The 18,657-nt window shown below is 35.3% G+C and overlaps 1 protein-coding gene across 1 annotated transcript; it reads right to left on the reverse strand.

Moving 5' to 3' along the window:
* Nucleotides 1-274: 274 nt before the first annotated feature.
* Mei-w68 (meiotic W68) lies at nucleotides 275-14,971 on the reverse strand. The gene is made up of 5 exons (XM_072901689.1): nucleotides 14,949-14,971; nucleotides 2,086-2,245; nucleotides 1,450-1,928; nucleotides 802-1,159; nucleotides 275-578 (listed from the first exon to the last, which is right to left on the reverse strand). The coding sequence occupies exons 2-5, from the start codon at nucleotides 2,232-2,234 to the stop codon at nucleotides 275-277; spliced, it is 1,290 nt and encodes a 429-aa protein (XP_072757790.1). The 5' UTR covers nucleotides 2,235-2,245; nucleotides 14,949-14,971.
* Between the last annotated feature and the right edge of the window lie 3,686 nt (nucleotides 14,972-18,657).

Below are 18,657 nucleotides of genomic sequence, written 5' to 3' on the forward strand. Positions count from 1 at the left end.
GTGTGTGTTTGGCATTAATCAACATCTAAAGCGAGAATATAACGTTGAAAGAGATAACACACATATATATTTTTATTTCACTGTAAAAGCTCTCACAATTTTTTTTCTTATTTTTTTATAAGAAAACATAATGATATAAAACAACTTTATAGAATTAATTAGAAACAACTAGACATTTTTGTATCGAGCTTACAAAACAATCGATAAAGAGTGAGAGATTATTTTAAATATAATAGATAATATACTTTCAATATTATCTATTATTATTATTATTTTAAATAAATTTTTTACCATCTATTTTGCAAGGTAAATACTTTGCGGTAAGAAAGTTTTTTGTAAAGGGAGAGTACAATGCCTCTATATTTGCCTTGCCCTTTCGCAATATCCTTAGCTCTTTCGATATAACATCGTTTATACAAGTCCGGCTTTCAATGGATCTCAACTTCACGCAATCGGTCTTTGTGAGCGAAATTGTCTTCATTCCTAAAATAATTGATTCCGAGGGATGAATTCCAAGCCAGCGTGCGTTAGGACAAGCCAATCGATCGTTTTGTCTAGAAAGTGTCGACGAGCCGAACCTATAAAAAAATTAATATAATATTGCAAGAAATGGAGATACAGAATGTCTTATAAATAAGAATTGCTAATAGGTGATTGAGAAATTGTAAACCTTATGATATGCGTTTTAAAACAAACATGCTGCACGCTACATCCTATATTTTTAAAACAAATAAAGAATATAATTCTCCGAGAAAAATTTCGATAAAAAGCAATAATGAGAAAGATTTTTAGTTAAATTACCGATAAAGTAACATAATGTCTACACCAAAAGGATCCGCGTCTACTATTATATAAACTGGCAGACCTATCTTTTCAGATAGAATATTAACCAACATTCTGGTATTTATATCTGGATAGCCCTTTCCTGTCACCAAAATACATTTTAAAATACAATGGCAGTTTTCTTCAAGCAATTTTTGAAAAATCGCGTCTTTTTCAATAACCAAAACAAAGTTGGCCTTTACACGAATTGAAGTTACATTGAAAATAATCTGTGGTATCTGCGCGCCTCCTAATATCGCACAATCGATAATTCGATTATCGCGTAGCGTGATGGTCATATTTCCTGCCACCAATCCTTTAGCCGTTGGTAACAATCCTGGAAAGAGATTCTTTGTTACATCGATCTCTCTTTTCGTCTCTTGTGTATGTTTTATTAAATTGTCTACATAAACAATTTACTATACTTTTCATAATTATGTATTTAACAAATATAAATAATGGAAATATACATATATAATACAAATATATATAAATAATGAAATATATAATTATATTTAATAAATCTTTATATATATATATATATATATATATATATATATATATATATATATATAATTTTCTACAATTAAACAGTAAATATATAGGTACGCAATTTTAAAAACTTACTCAAATCCCACGGGGCGCATTCTAATAAATTAGCGACACTATTCACCGCACAATCGATACATCTTTGATGAGGCATTAACTTTTTAGGTATTTCATTTTTTAAATCGTAATAAAATGATCGTTTCGTCTTAGTTGTGTTTGTTAGCAATAAACGATGAGCCTCGGACATTATCATCACCATTAGAGTAAATTTATTTCTACTACTTTTTACCGCAAAATTGATGCTTTTTTTCGAATTTTGAAAATGATTTTCTTCCCTCGTGTCTTGATGCTCATTGGCATAGTCAAACAAAGAATCGTTGGACGCTGTATTTGGTCGAAGATTAGTTGAATATTCAGCGCAAAAGTTTTCTTTCTGTAAACTGGAATCTGTAGTAACGTTTCGTTCCCTGCAATACGATATACACGGCGGCTGTCCAATAGATATCTGCTTTATTATTTCCAACGTAACAGCTTCGATGCGCGTAATCAAATCCATTCTAAAATAAGTCGCGTGTAAGAATAAATGTCAGATATGATGTATTAAATTTAACAAGTTTGTATTACTAAGTATATAATATAACATAATAGAGAAGATTATATATATATATATATATATATATATATATAATGATAGCTGCTGAAAAGATAATTCACCTGAATTCTTTATTGTCGACTATCGGTATATCAATACATATTTCCTCAACAATAACACTCATCTTACGTTTCTTGGTAGCTGATGATGTAATTGTTTGCCCTTGAAATATTTCATTTGCACTTTGCATTTTATTTAAATTAAAAGACATATTCTCTTAACCTAAATTAAACAAATTCAATTAACAAACTTTTATACTTTTATATTTTTTAGAATAAATCATTCAACTCTTTTGTATATAGAAATACCCTTCAGAAAAATAAATAAATAATAAAAAAGTGGAAAAGAGAAAAGCGTATAATTACCGTGTATTATTGCATGTATTATTATTTATATCTTTCGGCGCGTAATATCTTTTCGAGAATTAAATTTTAGTTCTTCTTTCTGTTAATAGATGACGTTAGCTTGCACAAAACTGTGAGGGTGTCGGTTGCGTTTTACAATTAGATAGGAACGACGATTCTTTTACATAAATAAAGATATCTGCGAGTATATTTCAATGTTCTTTATTCGCAATACACTTGTAACCGTTTTTTATTCAAAGAAAACTAAACTGTATTTTTAATCGTAGACTAACTCTAGAGAGACATAAAAATAACTGGTGACTATAGCGATAGCACTGGAGAATTTTAGTCTTGTCAATCCCTACAAAACAGGCGCTTGTACAAAGATCGTTTTTATCGATACAATTAAAAAGAAAAAGAAAAATTTTTTTTTAAATAAATTATAGTAATATTAGTAACGTGTTATTATTGAAATGGTGCATTCGTTATTCAATTATTAAAATATTTGAAATGTAATATTAAAAAATATAATATTAAATATGTATATATTACAATTTATTACAGTTTTACATAAACGTATCTACTCATAAATAATACAATAACGTATTAAATTTCTATCTTTTACAGGGTTGCTATTTTTACAAGTTTAAATTCATAAATGTTTTACAAAGTTTCTTTGCGATAAAATAACAACCATACAAGGTACAAACAGAAAATGCTGGATGGAGTCTACAAAAAAAGTGATTCGTATTTGAAAAATAATAACAAATGCCGATGGCGATTTTGATATATCAATCAATGTAAATTGAAACGTTTAAACGTTATTATAAGATAATTAATCAAAAATATGTAAACATTTTATAAAGCAAGATAATACGCATTTCATTATTCATTTAAATACAATCTGTATTAATATTGTATTGTATGTATGCGTATTATATATATATATATATATATATATATATATATATATATATATATATATATGTATATGTATAAAAATTACATGATATTTTTACGAAAAAAAGTCACTCGTTGTCAGTAATTTAATTAATTTCCCTAATAACTATACAGTAAATTCATTGTCGACACAATTGATTTTTACTCAGACTCGCTTTTGCTCGAATTATATATAAAAAGCATTTATATATTAAAGTAATCATCCAATTTTTATAAATATTGTATAATGCGTGGATTGCAGATCACGCACAAGTATCGAGTAAAATGTAGCGTAACAAATAAGCGATATAAAAAATTGCAATACTAAAAGAGAAAAGAGAAAGATTTGGATTCGATTCCTCGTTGGAATATTACAAGACCGAGTTAAAAGGTGCGATTGTAGATAAAAATCTGGTACCTATCCGAGAGGCCGACATTCTCACAGCAATAAACATATTAAGTCTCGACCCATAAGGTAAAGTATTGGCTGCAGGGACTCGTTCGAGCTCGTAGGGCTAGTAGACATTAATTTTTCTCCCGATCACCGACATTCATATCAAAGTAGCGAATCTCAAGAGTGCCCCGACACCCCGCTGCGTATTTGTGAGCACCGACCATTGAATGGCGCGCTACTGTACGCGTAAAGACACTTCAGAGACTTATTGTGAGTACGAAATACATCCCTTACATTACTACAAAACGTACGATTATAACGAAATTCAGCGAATTCACCGTCACTTTGCTGAAAAGCCTCACGAGAAAATAATCGTGACAATAATTAGCCAAACAGTTTCGACTTGCAAGATTCATATTTTTGAAATCTATGAAATTATAAAGATATAATTATATTCGTAAATTTTAATACGTAAATATACACACGTATGAATTAATATTTGATTTATATCATATTTATAATTAAACGTCGAATAGGGAATATATTATAATATATTTGTGAAACAGTTTTTGTGATATAAAAAGTTAATTTGATTAGATGAAAAATTGCGATAAAAATGAAAATTGTCAGCGTTGGAAATAGAGTCCTATCACACGTGTGAGCTGTCCTGACCATATTCCCTATGACATGCGCTTATAAATGCGCCTAATGCGCCTAACGTTTATGCAAACGGGGAACAAAGAATACTAACGAGCGACTGCGTGAGATGACGTCCAAAACATTTCGAGAGCTACAAATAATTTGACGAAAATAAATTGGCTAGTTTGAAAACACTGCTAACTATCTGATAACTATCTTGCAAACATATAGTTTTATCGTTAGTTAAATTAGAGAGAAATGTGGGTCTGTAAATTTTTAATATTACATTGATAAGCGTTAGCCGTACACGCGAACAAAAGTGAAATACCATCTTAAAGTTCCGGCCTCTTAGATGCTCATATACAATAAGAATATTCATGAAAAAATAATACAAGGCGATAAGCATGTACTCGGTTTCGCATTAAAGACACTTCAAGATTGCGCTGTTACAAAAGGGGATAGTGTTACATTGTGCAACGAGCATAGTGGAGAAACACCCTTAAGAATGCTCTGGCCAGCTTTCGCCAGCCCTCAAATAGCCCGTATATAACCAACACGCGTCGTCGGCATGTTTTTAAAATGTCAGTTGGAAACATTAAACGGAAAAGATTGTAAAAAATATATTGTAATTGTAATAAACGCATAAATTTTCAGACACGACGCAAACGCATCCATATTTCCGACAAGTAGATATTAGTACAAGAAATTTGTCTGCTTTTTTTTTTTTTTCAGAGGAGGGAGGAGTGAAATGGTAGATTTCGCAAATACGAAATTCGAATAATCTGAATTTCAATGTGTACTAGTAACTGTAATCTTCTTAATTCTAAATGCGTTCTATTCTTGATTTGAATTTGAATGAAATTAAATATTCGGGCTAAACTGTCGATCGACAGTCGATGTAGCAAATACCTGTCGCATGTCAACTAGCTTCTTTTTACTGGAGGTCAGAGATTTTCCGAAATTCGATATGTCAAGCATTCGAGTGTAAAATCCACGGTGTAAATGCCACAAGTGTGCAGTGAATCGACAATGTTTGAAACTCCAGTCTATTCAGAAAATCGTAACAGCCGAGGTTTTTGATCAAGACGCCGCGCCGGGTGAGAGATCGAATCTCTTGTGCTTTATTTGCTTCTTCATGTGTACAAGGCGATTTTTCAAGATAACATCGAATTTGTCCAAACTAGTAGGGATCGCGGCTGCGAAGCAGTGGGGGATTCGCTAACGTACAAATTTGGTACCATAGCAGTGAAAGTCAAAAGGGTGAGTCAAAGGGAAAAGTCAAATTTATTCTTCTCCAATATTTAATACATCTACATTATTTGAAAAATGATGAGTAAGAAAATATGTAGTAAATGTTATAAAAAGTGTACTTTCTTATACAGATTTGCATATTTATTTTAACTTTTCGGCGCGCAAGCGAGAAGAAAATCTTAAATTTTACAGATCGGAAGAAATTTTCCAATTTCTCTAAATACAAATGCGAACGATCGAACGATCGAACGATCGAACGATCGAACGATCGAACGATCGAGCGAGCGATCGTTCCAAAGCGCCCTCGAAAGGACTACTTGAATGCGCCGTGGTTTTCGAGGGATCAAACGACGCGTTATTGTAGCGACCGCGCTGTTTCACACACTATAAAGAGGGTTCGACGTGCGGTAAGTACTTGACTTAAATGTAAGCTTGGGAAAGTCTCTCTCTTTCACTAAAATCACTGTCATCGCGCGACATTATTTCAATTTAAATCATCTACCCGATCAAGGACTTTGATTTGACATCCGTTTTCTCCAAACTACTCCTCTCTCTCCGCGAGTCTGCGCGAATAAAATGTCTCGAAATTACATTTTTTTCACAGCAAAACACGAATCGATTAAAATTCCTCGAAAAGTGCCGACGCGACGCGCCCATTTCAAGACAATCGATTGACAAGGAAAATAATTTGCACGCAAAGATATTACATATATCAATTTGTTGTAATAATATTAATAATCACTTTAACTACAAGCATTGTCGTTTTAGCTTCTTTCTTTAGTTCTTTCTTTAATAACGGATAGGTTAAATAAGATCGGCTTTACGGCTTCGTTACATGTCAAATGTTTTCACGATCATTTTGAAAAGAAGAAAAGTGCATAACATCTCAAGGATATCGATGGATAAGCAATATAATGAGAGAGTGTACGTGTCATGAAAAATTCAATGACTTGACAGTAATGTGTTTGGAGCGCATTACTGCGCAAATTATGCGCGTCGCGCATCCATATTTATCGTAGGATAATAAATACGGCAAAAAAAAGGATGCGACATAACTAATGAAATTTAAAATGCGCTTATTTGGAAATTTTCTAATTTACGTAATTTCTCCTTTTATAAGCTTATAATGATTTAGTCTCCCTATATGATTAGGTATAAAAATGCGATAATATTGGCGTATTTAATTATGATATACAATATGTAAAAAAGAATAATTGTGTATACGCATATAACGCTTTAGCATAAAGGTATAGATTAAAAAAAAAAAAAAAAAAAAAAAAGTCATAAAAGCTCACGATTGTGCGCACGAGTTAATAAATGTTCGGCGTATGCCGCGCATGATGAGGCAGTTTGCAGCTGCCGGCTTTTTTCCGCGCACAGAATTTTTCGCGATTACTAGGCGAGCAGATGCATCCTCCTGAAGAATGCCCGATTCGTTCGCGATCTCTTTGGCCTTGCGTGCTTCCTCGCGAGATTATACGTATATATGTATCATAACTCCCCCTCTCTCTATTTTTATCATTCGCTAATCGATCAGATTGCAGCGCATTTCTCGTCGGGTTAATGTTTCTTCAACTTCAACTCGTGACTTTTGGCCCTTCGATCTCGTCATCATCATATACATATATAATCGATATCGGAAATGTGATTTTCGTTATTACATTTAATTCGCGGCGTGTGACTTTGCTCATCACTTTGTATGTAAATTAGTGAGATTTTATCTGAGAAACATTTTACAATTACAAACACTATAGGATATACAAACTAAATGATTGATATACATAGATATCGAAGAATCATCATCGCGATAACGAAATTCGGAATTTCCAACAATTAAGAGCAACGCGAACGCCATTGGGCCGCGTTGCTCTTAATCGCTCGATCCGTAAGGGCGGTCTTTATCATGGCTTAAGAAGGGATTAACGATGAGGGATAAAGAGCTATCGGTGTTCGACCTCTCCCCTCCCTCCCTCCCTTCTTCCCCCCCGCCAGGGATCCCTAACACCTCGATAACGAGCGTACATTTACGGATAAAGCAAAGTATCTGTGAATTCTCGATTATCCTTAACGACAGAAGGATAACGAAACAGCAATCTTTTGTGACGCACATGTGATTGGAGAGATTCTTCTCCATCCATTTCTTTTCTTTTTTTTATTTAAATTTAACATTTTACAAAAAATATCGATATCGCAGAAAAAGCGATGTCTGTCTAGCTCTCTTAAAATTTCTAAATTGATTTGTAATGTGTTACAACTAATTGTAAATTATACAAAGTTTGAAAATAATTGAGATAAACTAAGAGATGAAATAAGAAAGCGAGGATGACGAATTTATAGTATAGCGATGCGCTGTCGGATTGCAATCAACCGAGATTTGTTGGCATTTCAAGAGTACGCTCTTGTGTGTTGGAGAATTGCATTGTTCATAAACATATGTTCTCGTAGGCGTGCGCGTGAAGAAGTAAACGAACGGAGAGGAAGCGGACGACATAGAAAAACGGATGAACAACAGCGGCGCGGCGGTCTGGCAGCCAGTCTGGCATCACCTGGACGAGCACGCGCCTTTTGCTTCAAGCAGGAGACAGGAGGCTTGAGAAGGGGAGGGAGGGAGGGGGGGGGGAGGGGTAGAATGTCTATCCCCAATGAATATCGATGCAACGTACGTATTGTGGTCACGAGGCTGCCTGTCGAACGGCGCATCGTCATAATGCGCTCGTATAACATCGCGACTCCACGTAACGACATTAAGTTCTCGCAACAATGGATCCGTGACCTGCCCGCACTCACGACCGTGAAAAGCAGCGGCCCGTTCGGAACCCTTCAGTTTGCAATGAAAATCCTTTTAAACGCGCAAGCCCACGCCATTTCGATTCACTCGACAAAAGGATATTTTTCCTAGCTCCAAAATTGCGTCGCAAAGCAATGTTTCTCTCGTATCGTCATCATGACGCTTCTACAAGTTATCTTATATAACTGGATTACCTACAAGGGGGAGAGCTGTCTTTACATATTATATCTCAACTTTAAACTTTGCGAGAGATTCCATTTTCCATTTTTTATCTATTGTTTTCCAATAGAATGTAATGTGCGCGACTAAGGAAGATCATTTTGTACATGTATATGTACATTTTGCAAATAAAACGGAAACAATAAATTTAATCTTTATATTTATATATACAAGCCTACAAGATTTTCAATTGTCATGTTGTCAAAGTTACAGCTTTTCCCTACATCTTCTTTATTCCTTTACTAAACAAGATAAATAAATGACCGAATTTTCATTTGCTAATAATATTTTAATAAACAACGAGAGCGACAACTAACAATAAGATCTTTTCAAGATTATTCAGAATCGTGACCCTTTGCTAACGTAACTGTACGACGTATGTATATGTCAATCATGCGAAAGTCTCTTGATGAGCTTGATTGTATAAAAGAAAATATTTACCAAAATAAAAGGAGAAAAGAAGCATCAATATTTTCATAATATTTCTCATTTTAATGAGATAATTTATCAAGGCAAAAATTTGCAAAGACTAGTTATATATATAGCGATACATTTTATTGTACAGATTATCGATAATAAACAATCTATCGAAGGCCATCCTCGGTGGCTGACCTCGCTGATTTTTACATCTCGATCGCATCCATGTACGTACATATGCCCATGCACATATGCGCATGCCTATGCGTGTCATTGACGCTCGTAATGATCGCGCCTTGGTCCCACCTTCCTTTCGCTCATCTTTTTTTTCGTTTCCACTCTTTCAGTGCATGCGCGTTCTTTAATAACAGTCGCAAATTGTAATACCGGTCGAAAAACAATTCGATAATTGTTGCTATTCATGAAATCAAAGAATTGATTTAAAATTAATAATAATTTAATTCAAGAAATAATTACAAGTGGATATCAACATGAATTCTTTTTTCAAATTATACGCTCTTTAATCGTATTACAAAGTCTTTATTTGATTTGGAATGATGTGATGATAATTTGAATTTAAGATTTATTTAGTTTTTTTTTTTTTTTTTCGTTTTGATAAAGACCAAGAAATGTCAGTACCCTGCGCGTAGAAATCAGTTTTATAGAAAATTTAATTTTCTAATGAAGCTGACGCAACAACATCCGCGTCCGGCTCTTAAGAGTCCGCCGAATTATGAATTTATATTTTCGCATACAGAGTCTTATTAATCTCTTAGCTTGCTTGTTCAATGTTCTTAAAATTATAGCCAAAAAATTAAGTATGTAAAAATTGAAATACGAATACGCGTAATATGTATACATACATTTGCATTTCAATTTTTCAATTAATCTTTCGCTGTATTTTTAAGAACATTAAACAAAAAAATCTTTTTTGCGGAAAATTGCGGAACAATATTACAAATAAATGTAGTTTTCATAAATAGACGGTGCATTGATTATATACGTATGTAAATAATAATAAAAAAAAAAAGGGAAAAATATATACAAGGACTTTTTTTCATCTTTTAACTTGAATGTGAGCGCAGAGATAAAGATGTAAAAAAAAAAAAAAAAAAAAAAACAGATCGTTCGCTAATCGCACTTGTCCTGAAATCATGTCGCTCCTGAAATCGTGTAGCACCTTACAGTTCCATTGAGGTAATGCGAAAAAGAGCCGGCAATCTCGACAAAAATGCGCAACGTGTAAAAAAGTGAAATGGAGTTGACGAAGATGAATCTAGGGTGAAAGAAAGAGTCGCCGGAACAATTCCCCTTTTCTCTTTCAGCGAATTTTAATTTGTAAATAAAACATTTTGTTTTACAGCCGGTTTTCGAAATGCGGTCGTATGCTGGCCACTTATCCAAGAAAAGGATTATCTATCTCTCTTTTCTACCTCAAACTTGAAATCTTTATTCAATTCGAGTCTCAGTTTGGGCTTCGTAATCGAAGCCATGACTTCTCGCGACAAGAAAGAGAAGAACGAAAAAAAAAAAAAAAAAAAAAAAAAGTCCTTACGATAAAGAAGAGCGGCGCAAAGATAGAGAAGGAGTATAGAGGAAAGAAAAAATTTTTCCAATATAGGATAGCGGGACAATGGATACGTCATCCGATGTCTAGATCTAACTCTTCGTACTAGATATAATCGCCTGGGAATCTGCGAGTTCAATAAAGCAACGAGACTTCTTTCAAAATGATTTCTTTTGATTTGGGGGAGGGGGTGGGGATGACGGTGAGGAGAAAAGGATATCGAGAGTCGCGTCGTACGCGTCGAAAGGACTTTGGACAATGTTTGGTCCCCCGTGCGTGTGGCGCGGATCCCATATTAGTGATCCATCACGCGAGCAATAAAAGGCATAGTGACTTCTTCGCTTGATCGCAGCTCGATCCCACATTAATCTGTCGTGAAACGTGGAATCAGATAAGGCAAGTGCATGGCTTTCCTCTCTCTCTCTCTCTCTCTCTCTCTCTCTCTCTCTCTCTCTCTCTCTCTCTCTCTCTCTCTCCCTCTCCCTCTCTCTCTCTCTCTCTCTCTCTCTCTCTCTCTCTCTCTCTCTCTATCTATCTTTATTTTTTTTTACGCGCGAGTTACTGCCACGCGGGTATCCGTGAAGTCTTGTGATAAGAAACGATGGGGGTAGTATTACTGGGTCTATGAAAACGAAACGATAGCGAGCGCGACACAGAGCTTCTCTCGGCAATTCGATTTCGTAGCACGGTGACAGTTGTCGTTGTCAAGAGATATTTTTCAATCCGAGAAATTTATTCTTTTTTTTTTTCTAGTAAAGGTTTTGGACAATTTTTTATTAAAAAATATAATAAATATTCTTCATATAATATTCATATATATATATATATATATATATGTATATATTTATATATAGTACGTCTCGTAACAAACGGTAAAAAAACTCGTAAGAAACAAGTAGATGCCTTCTTTTACATATACATATAACGGCAATTAACATTAATAAACCAAAAGTTAGATGGACAAATATGAAATAAGTTAAATGACAGATAACAAATTCTAAATCATAACGTAATAATTCAAAACGCAAGATTTAATTGCTATAATTGCATTTTATTTATGATGATAACGATGCCTTAAACGGCTACATTTTTCCTCTCTTTCTTTTACTTCCTTTTATTCTTCTTTTTTAAAGTCCGTTTTGCAGCTGCGACATTTTTCTAGCCGCATTTCTGCACGCGCGTGGTAAGTGCAGAATAAGTGTGTGCAAGCACAGTCTGCGAGAATTTTTATAAGGCATAAAGATTCACCTGGTGTCGTTCGATAATTGCACTAGGAAACCGCAAATATAATGCCGCGCTATTAAGAATCATTTATTATCGTGAATGCATCTTTCCAGGTGTCGTGAATTTGTAGATTGAACTATACATGGAATAAGTTTTTTAGATATTTCCATCTGTTCTTTATTTAAAACACACACACACACACACACACACACACACACACACACACACACACACACACACACACACGCGCGCGCGCGCGCGCGAATATATATATTTTTTTTAAATAAAAGTCATTGAACAAGAGAGTCAATATATATGTCAATATATATATTATTAAATTTTTTCTTGTTACATGAGCTGATAAAAACAGCATTTCTTACCCCAATAGTTACTATAAAAAAGAAAAAAAAAACAGGTAGTAATAATGTCCATATTTGACAAAATAAGAGTGAAAGAGGGGAGAGGAGGGGGGGGGGGGCTAGAAGAGCAACAGATGTAAAACTTATTATCCGAAGAAGAACCTGTTACTATGGAGAGAACCTGTCCCGAAGCCCACAGAGAAATTATTGCGTGAAAGGTAGAAAGATCTTTGTGTCTAAATCTCGCAAACTGCCGGAACCCCCGGACAAATTATCATCCAACGTCACAACAGAGCGTGCCTTTTCTTGTCCCGGTCTTCTTTCTCCGCTCTTTCTTTGCTCCCCAAGATGGATTCACCTAGCGCGGGATTTGATTTATTGCAATCTCGACACTCGATATCCCCGCAGGAATCTCCGTGGACGAATTCTACATGGCCCCTTTGACTCTGGTGAAATTCCATCTAGCGATCACCCGGATACAAAATGGTCCGTCGATTATCCGAAATCCACGGGAGCTACGATTGGGATAACTACTTGTAATACTTCAAAAACACAGGAAGAACAGAAGGTCGCAACGACAACCGCGGCAATCTTCGATAAACGTTTGCGTTTACGCCAAACGTAAAACCAATTTTGTTTCTTCACGAGCATCGCTTACGAGCACTGATAATTAACAAGTCGACGCTTAATAATTGTGAAATGTCAACGACAATTACACGAATTTCTTGTGGCTACACGATTTAGACGCAAAGTGACTGCTCGTGTCGAATGATTAGCCATTTAAGGCTCGAGATATAACTTTATTAAGACGCGGTTGTAAAAGAAATAAATTCAAAGATTGATCCGTTCTTACTTGGTTTATCTTTTTTCTCATATTTAGCCTAAGAAAATCATCTTGGATGTACATACAATATATTAAAGTTTGTAAACTTGATGTTTACAAGTTTATGTCAAATTTATATGAAAATGTATCATTAATTTTAGTTACTTATCGATTCTTGTTTCTTATCGAGAGAAAATTCAATTGACTATCTTAATTATCGCTTGAAAAAATGATCGTACAAACATATCCGAGAACAAAATGATCACGTCACTATCAATTTTCAATCGCGCGAGCAGATGCGACTGTCTTCTGAATCGACAGCGGCCCCAGATGACAGCAACGATTATGCGTTATTTATTTTCTAAGGGGTTGCGATCGCGCGTTTAACCGAAAAGACGACGGTGGTCGCCCCCCGCGGTTCAACCTGATCAGATAATCAAACATCCCTCCGACATGCGTGCAGCTTTTTAACAGCGTGCACGACACCAACATGTAACGTAATATTGTTTCTGTAAGTGAACAATAAGTGATAAAATTAAATTGCTCGAAAAAATACAATTACTTTAGAATTTATACTTTTGCGATTGCAGAGAATTATCTTGCGTGTTTCATATTTGAAAGGACAAATTGTAAATTTTATAAGGAAAATTATTGCCGTACAATAAATACGAGGATTACTTTTATGCGCCCGGAAATCATCTTTTCACACGAAAAAAAAATCTAGGTCGTTTATCGACAAGATTGCCTCGCCAGTTTCGAGAGATGAATATTAAAGCGTCAGATCCGCTTCATACGGAATACGTAGACAACCGGTACGGACTTGGACACGCGACCATCGCAAACCGGTGTTATAACAGAAACATTAAGAGACGCACACAGAGATCCGAGACAAGAACGAATTGATGATGTGATGGAGATGTATGTAAACCGAGTGCATGTCGACCGAGAAAAAGATGTGCAAGACCAGAGGACTGATTCGAAGAGGAACGAGTGTCGGCATGGCATGGCATCTCTAATTCTCATTGTCAATCTAATTCGCCAGCCGGTTTTGCGTTCGTCGTTATTATATTGCTAATCCACGTGTCATTACGAATATAGTAATGATTATAGTAACAATATAATAAGAAAGTTGAATTATAAATGAAAATAATTTAAAGTGGCGCGATAACACGAGTAGTATTAAATCAGACATATGCATGATGGATAAATAAATTATGTACATGTTTTTAACTCGTGCAAAAAATTTTTGCAATTTCCATCGCGGTCTCGTGTATTCAATTACAAAGAAGGAAGCGTCGCATTAACGTAGTAACTAAACTCGCTTGAAACACGATAATAGCAATTAAATCTACAAGACATTTGTCGATTGCCACGAGTGCTCCCCATTCTTTGGAATTTTTCAAATCGCTCTTTGGCGAGATAAACAGCACGATTGCGTGTCGTTCGATCGAGTTTTTAACGAAAAGATTGGGACTGCACGTGCGACAGAGATTGATTTTAATGATTGTAAATATTACATTATCCTCACATTCAAGTTATACATTGTACATACATATGACAAAGAGTTCAGAGTCTGTGTTTTGAAACGCTTTACTTTAGGGATAATTTTGTGGAAGAGCAAAGACAATAAAAATCAAGCGCGATACATATTATTCATACATTTTCTCTATAGAGCTGTAAAACGTCAATGAATGCTCGGAGGTCTTATCCTATTGTGTGTGTGTGTTCTTTCGATCGATCGACCCGGATTACATTGCATGAATTCATTATAAGAGCGATTGTACGATTTGTCGCTTCGGAAAGGGGATTATGAGATATTGGGAGATGACACGTCGACACGTCGACGTATCGAGGACACGATACGATACGATACGATACTATTACTTAGTTAGCCCATTGGTGAACGCGTCCGCGTCCGCGTCCGCGTCCACTGTCGTTAGAAACAATTTGCTAGTCGGTACCTCGTGTCTCGCTCACGGCTCACGGCTCACGGCTCACGGCTCACGTCGAGTCGATGCGATAGCTCGATGATGCGCTTTGGCTCGTGCCGGTAATGAGCCCGCATCGGGAGGTCCTCCACCGACGTGTCTCAAATACACAAAACGACGTTTATGCTCGCTCGCGCGCGCGAACGGGCTCACCGGGTATGCAAACGGCTGGGGCAGACAACGCAAATAGACTACCACACTGGGCCTAGCACCTGCTCACGGTGTCACCGGCACCGTACCCGTCGACGGATAAAAATATCAGAACCGTAAAACCGAGCTGCAAGACAGTCCAAGTTGAAGAGGGAGAAAGATGTAGAAACTTTCCCGTCGCTTCCCGACAAGCTTCCATACCTCGCGACCATGACGACCATGACGACCATGACGACCATACGTGCACTATCACGCGCATTTCACTCGTCAAATCCTTACGACTCTCGCGGTTCGCCGCGATCTTCTTTCGCTTTACATTGAACTGTGCGAAAAATAAAGAGATGTTATCACAGAAGGGAAGGTCTTTCATCTCTTTTCTCGCTACCTATTGTGTTCATTATTTAATTATTCTTTTCGCAAACGGCGACAAATGTGTGCAAAGATATCTGCTTTGTGATTAAAAGTCAAAAATATTATATATTGTTTTGACTTTATCAATTGTTATAATCGAACATCGTGATTAATCGTGATTTAAAAAAATGCGCTTTAAATTAAAAGAGTTTGAAATGAAAACCAAAAAAAAAAAAAAAAAAAAACTGGCATTGACGAGTATATAGTTGTTTTATTCGATCGTAAAAGAGCTTCGAAAAAAGATGGGGAATCAATTATATGTATAAGGCCGTATAGAAAGAGAGCGCGCAACGCTATTTTGTGGTTTTTTTCATTTTGGCACGCGCGCGACATGCCTGCTCGTGTAAGTAAGCCGATATCCCATAAAGCGCTTTATTGTGTGAAATTGAATATCAGCGTTAAATACGCACTAAAAGGGACATGCCTGCTTTCTTTATTTATACATACTTGTATGTATGTACATCTTCTTGCGTCTTTCAACAAAGAGCGAACAGATTAATACGATTTTCAAATCAACACGCGGATATATATAATATATATTACTATTTTTTGTAGTTATATATATTCAATTTCTACACAACTATTATACATAGAATCCGTATACATACATATATTGAGAGATAAAACATGATATTATATTTGGGCATTAACAAGTAAAAACTGTGAAATGTTACGTGACTTGTTAGACAATTTCGAATATAAAAAATTAAAGTGATAATATAACAAGTGCTATTTACAATTACTCAAATCTTTGAAATCTAACTTGAAAGTCGAACAATTGAATCGACCAAAACTTTGATAGATCCTTTATAGATCCTGACGCGAAATCCAGTCGCGCTACAAGGAGAAAGACAGCTATCTATTTGTGCTTATAAATGTGTACGGACAGGTGCTAGAGAGACAAAACATTCGTCATTGCAGCTGCTGTATCTAGCGTTCGAAAAAATAGCGGATTTTTATTTTATTTTTTAACAAAATCATTAATAAATTAAAAATTGTCATTGAGAGATGAAACTTTAGAATAGTTCTGAATAATATAATAAGAATTAACAAATTTTATTTGCTATACGAATCTATAAGATCCACATTTTATTTTCACGTACATTATTGTGCGATGACAGCGATGTTTTTATATACATAGAAGAATATGTAGAAAGTCAATAGAATTGGCTTTAAATTCAACGGATCGATATCGAAATACATCGAAACATTTCAACGACGATCAAGTTCCTTCTCTTATATGTGAATTAATATATGATATATGAGTCGAATATGGGAAGTTTTCGCCTGTGTATTGGATGATCCCTAAACTAAAAAAAAAAAAAAAAATAAACGAGGATGATGTTGCAGGAGCGTAGCGAATGTATTTCGAGGCATGTTGCGTTAATGCAGAGAAAGTAGGCGATACGATTAAACTTGTGTCGCGAAATATGCAGCAAAGTCCCATCTCTCTATCTCTGTATCGACGCTAATGAGAACCAAGGGTGGATGCGTACAATCATACACACAAAGATGCATCCCATATACATGATGACATTCGATACGTTTATGATTCTAAACGATACTCTGATGACGCTCAAAATGCGTGATGACGAGAATTTATGTTTTGTTCCGTAAAGTTTTTACTCATCGGTCGAGTCGTATGTTGGACTGAAATTTTTGACATAATTCTGAAAACTATATAAAATTCGCTAATGGTAAACGAAAAAAAAAAAAAAGAATAAATTTTATAAAAAAAATGTGGGATCAAAAAATCAAACAAGTTATATTTTATATAACTTAATTTTGCCTAATACATCGTCGAAATGATATTTTTCACGATATCAAAGAGACATATTTATTCGCGGTAACATTGTATATCAGAAAAGCACAAAGATGAATTGCCAAGACAAATATTGCCAATGAATAAGCGATACTGAAATGCTCGCGCGGTAAAAGCTAAATACAGAAAGTTCATGGTAGATAATCAGCCCGTATGTTATAATCATCGCGTATTTGTTTTAGCCATTATCTATTTCGCCTCGTGCATCACCTGCTCGGTTGAAACAGAAACGCATGCACGTTTATAATTATAACTTTTGTAGTACGCGATATTTTTCTTGTTACTAGTAGATAATTATTCATTGATTCCTCCAACATAAATAAGATCGTTTGCTTTTTATACTGATACTTGGTGACTTTCGCTAAGTAAAATTTAGAAAAAAGTTACTGTGAAAAAATCACGAGAGTACACGCGTAGCATACTGACAATGAATAATATTTGTGAATAATGAGTGAATAAATTCCATGGTGTAAAACCGATATATTATAAATTATTTGCGTCATTAATTTTTTAGTGGACAAAAATTGTTACGAATCGTGATATTTTTTTTTTTTTCCCCTCAAAGGTACGTTCTATTCCTCGCGGATTAATGTGAACCGCATTAATGTGAAAGCTACGAAACGCTTATTTACCTATGAAAGGGATCAAAGACACCTGAGGCGCCACACACGGCGGTGGTAACTTAAAACTTCCAACCCTGCCTCGTGCAGCATCGCGACAGACATGTCTTTGCATAAAAGATCCCTCGAGAGTGAGAGAGGGGTCCCTTTTCAGGCCCCGCTCAAGATCATCTTTCTATTGATGCATCGTCTCGATGCTCTCGAAACGCACAAAAATTTACGACGATAAACACACCGCGAAAAATCTGCGCGCGCATCACATGCAATATTTGTATATTAGATTGTTGATGAAATTTTAAAAAAATTCTCTAATTTCTCTCACAGTAATTAAATATTAAATTGATGTAATTGATTCTCTTTTTCCGTCGTTTGTCGTAACGTCATTTGACGTAAATGACATTTATCCGTTTGCGAATTTATTGTGTGACGATAATTTGAGAAATTTGAGAAAACGCGAAAATGGGCTCGTGAGCAGCGAAGCGTTGATAATTCACGTAAAAAGCAGGATCGTTATCAAGCGTGATCGGATGAATCAGGAATTTCCATACGTAATTGCAGCGATTATGGCTGCGAGCAACTGGTGTCATTACGTCGTCCCTACTGCAAATAGAGCTCGTGTCCCTGATACGACGAAAACGTATGCCACAGTTTCTCATTCCATTTTTTTCTTTTTTTCTTT

The sequence above is a fragment of the Anoplolepis gracilipes genome, chromosome 11 (assembly GCF_047496725.1).
Source record: "Anoplolepis gracilipes chromosome 11, ASM4749672v1, whole genome shotgun sequence".
Lineage (NCBI taxonomy): Eukaryota > Metazoa > Arthropoda > Insecta > Hymenoptera > Formicidae > Anoplolepis > Anoplolepis gracilipes.

Coding starts and splice junctions, on each gene's coding strand:
- Mei-w68 (XM_072901689.1), bottom strand. CDS start 2,234: ATGTCTTTTAATTTAAATAAAATGCAAAGTGCAAATGAAATATTTCAA. Junction 1,929..2,085: donor GTCGACAATAAAGAATTCAG/GTGAATTATCTT, acceptor GACTTATTTTAG/AATGGATTTGATTACGCGCA. Junction 1,160..1,449: donor ATGCGCCCCGTGGGATTTGA/GTAAGTTTTTAA, acceptor ATCTCTTTCCAG/GATTGTTACCAACGGCTAAA.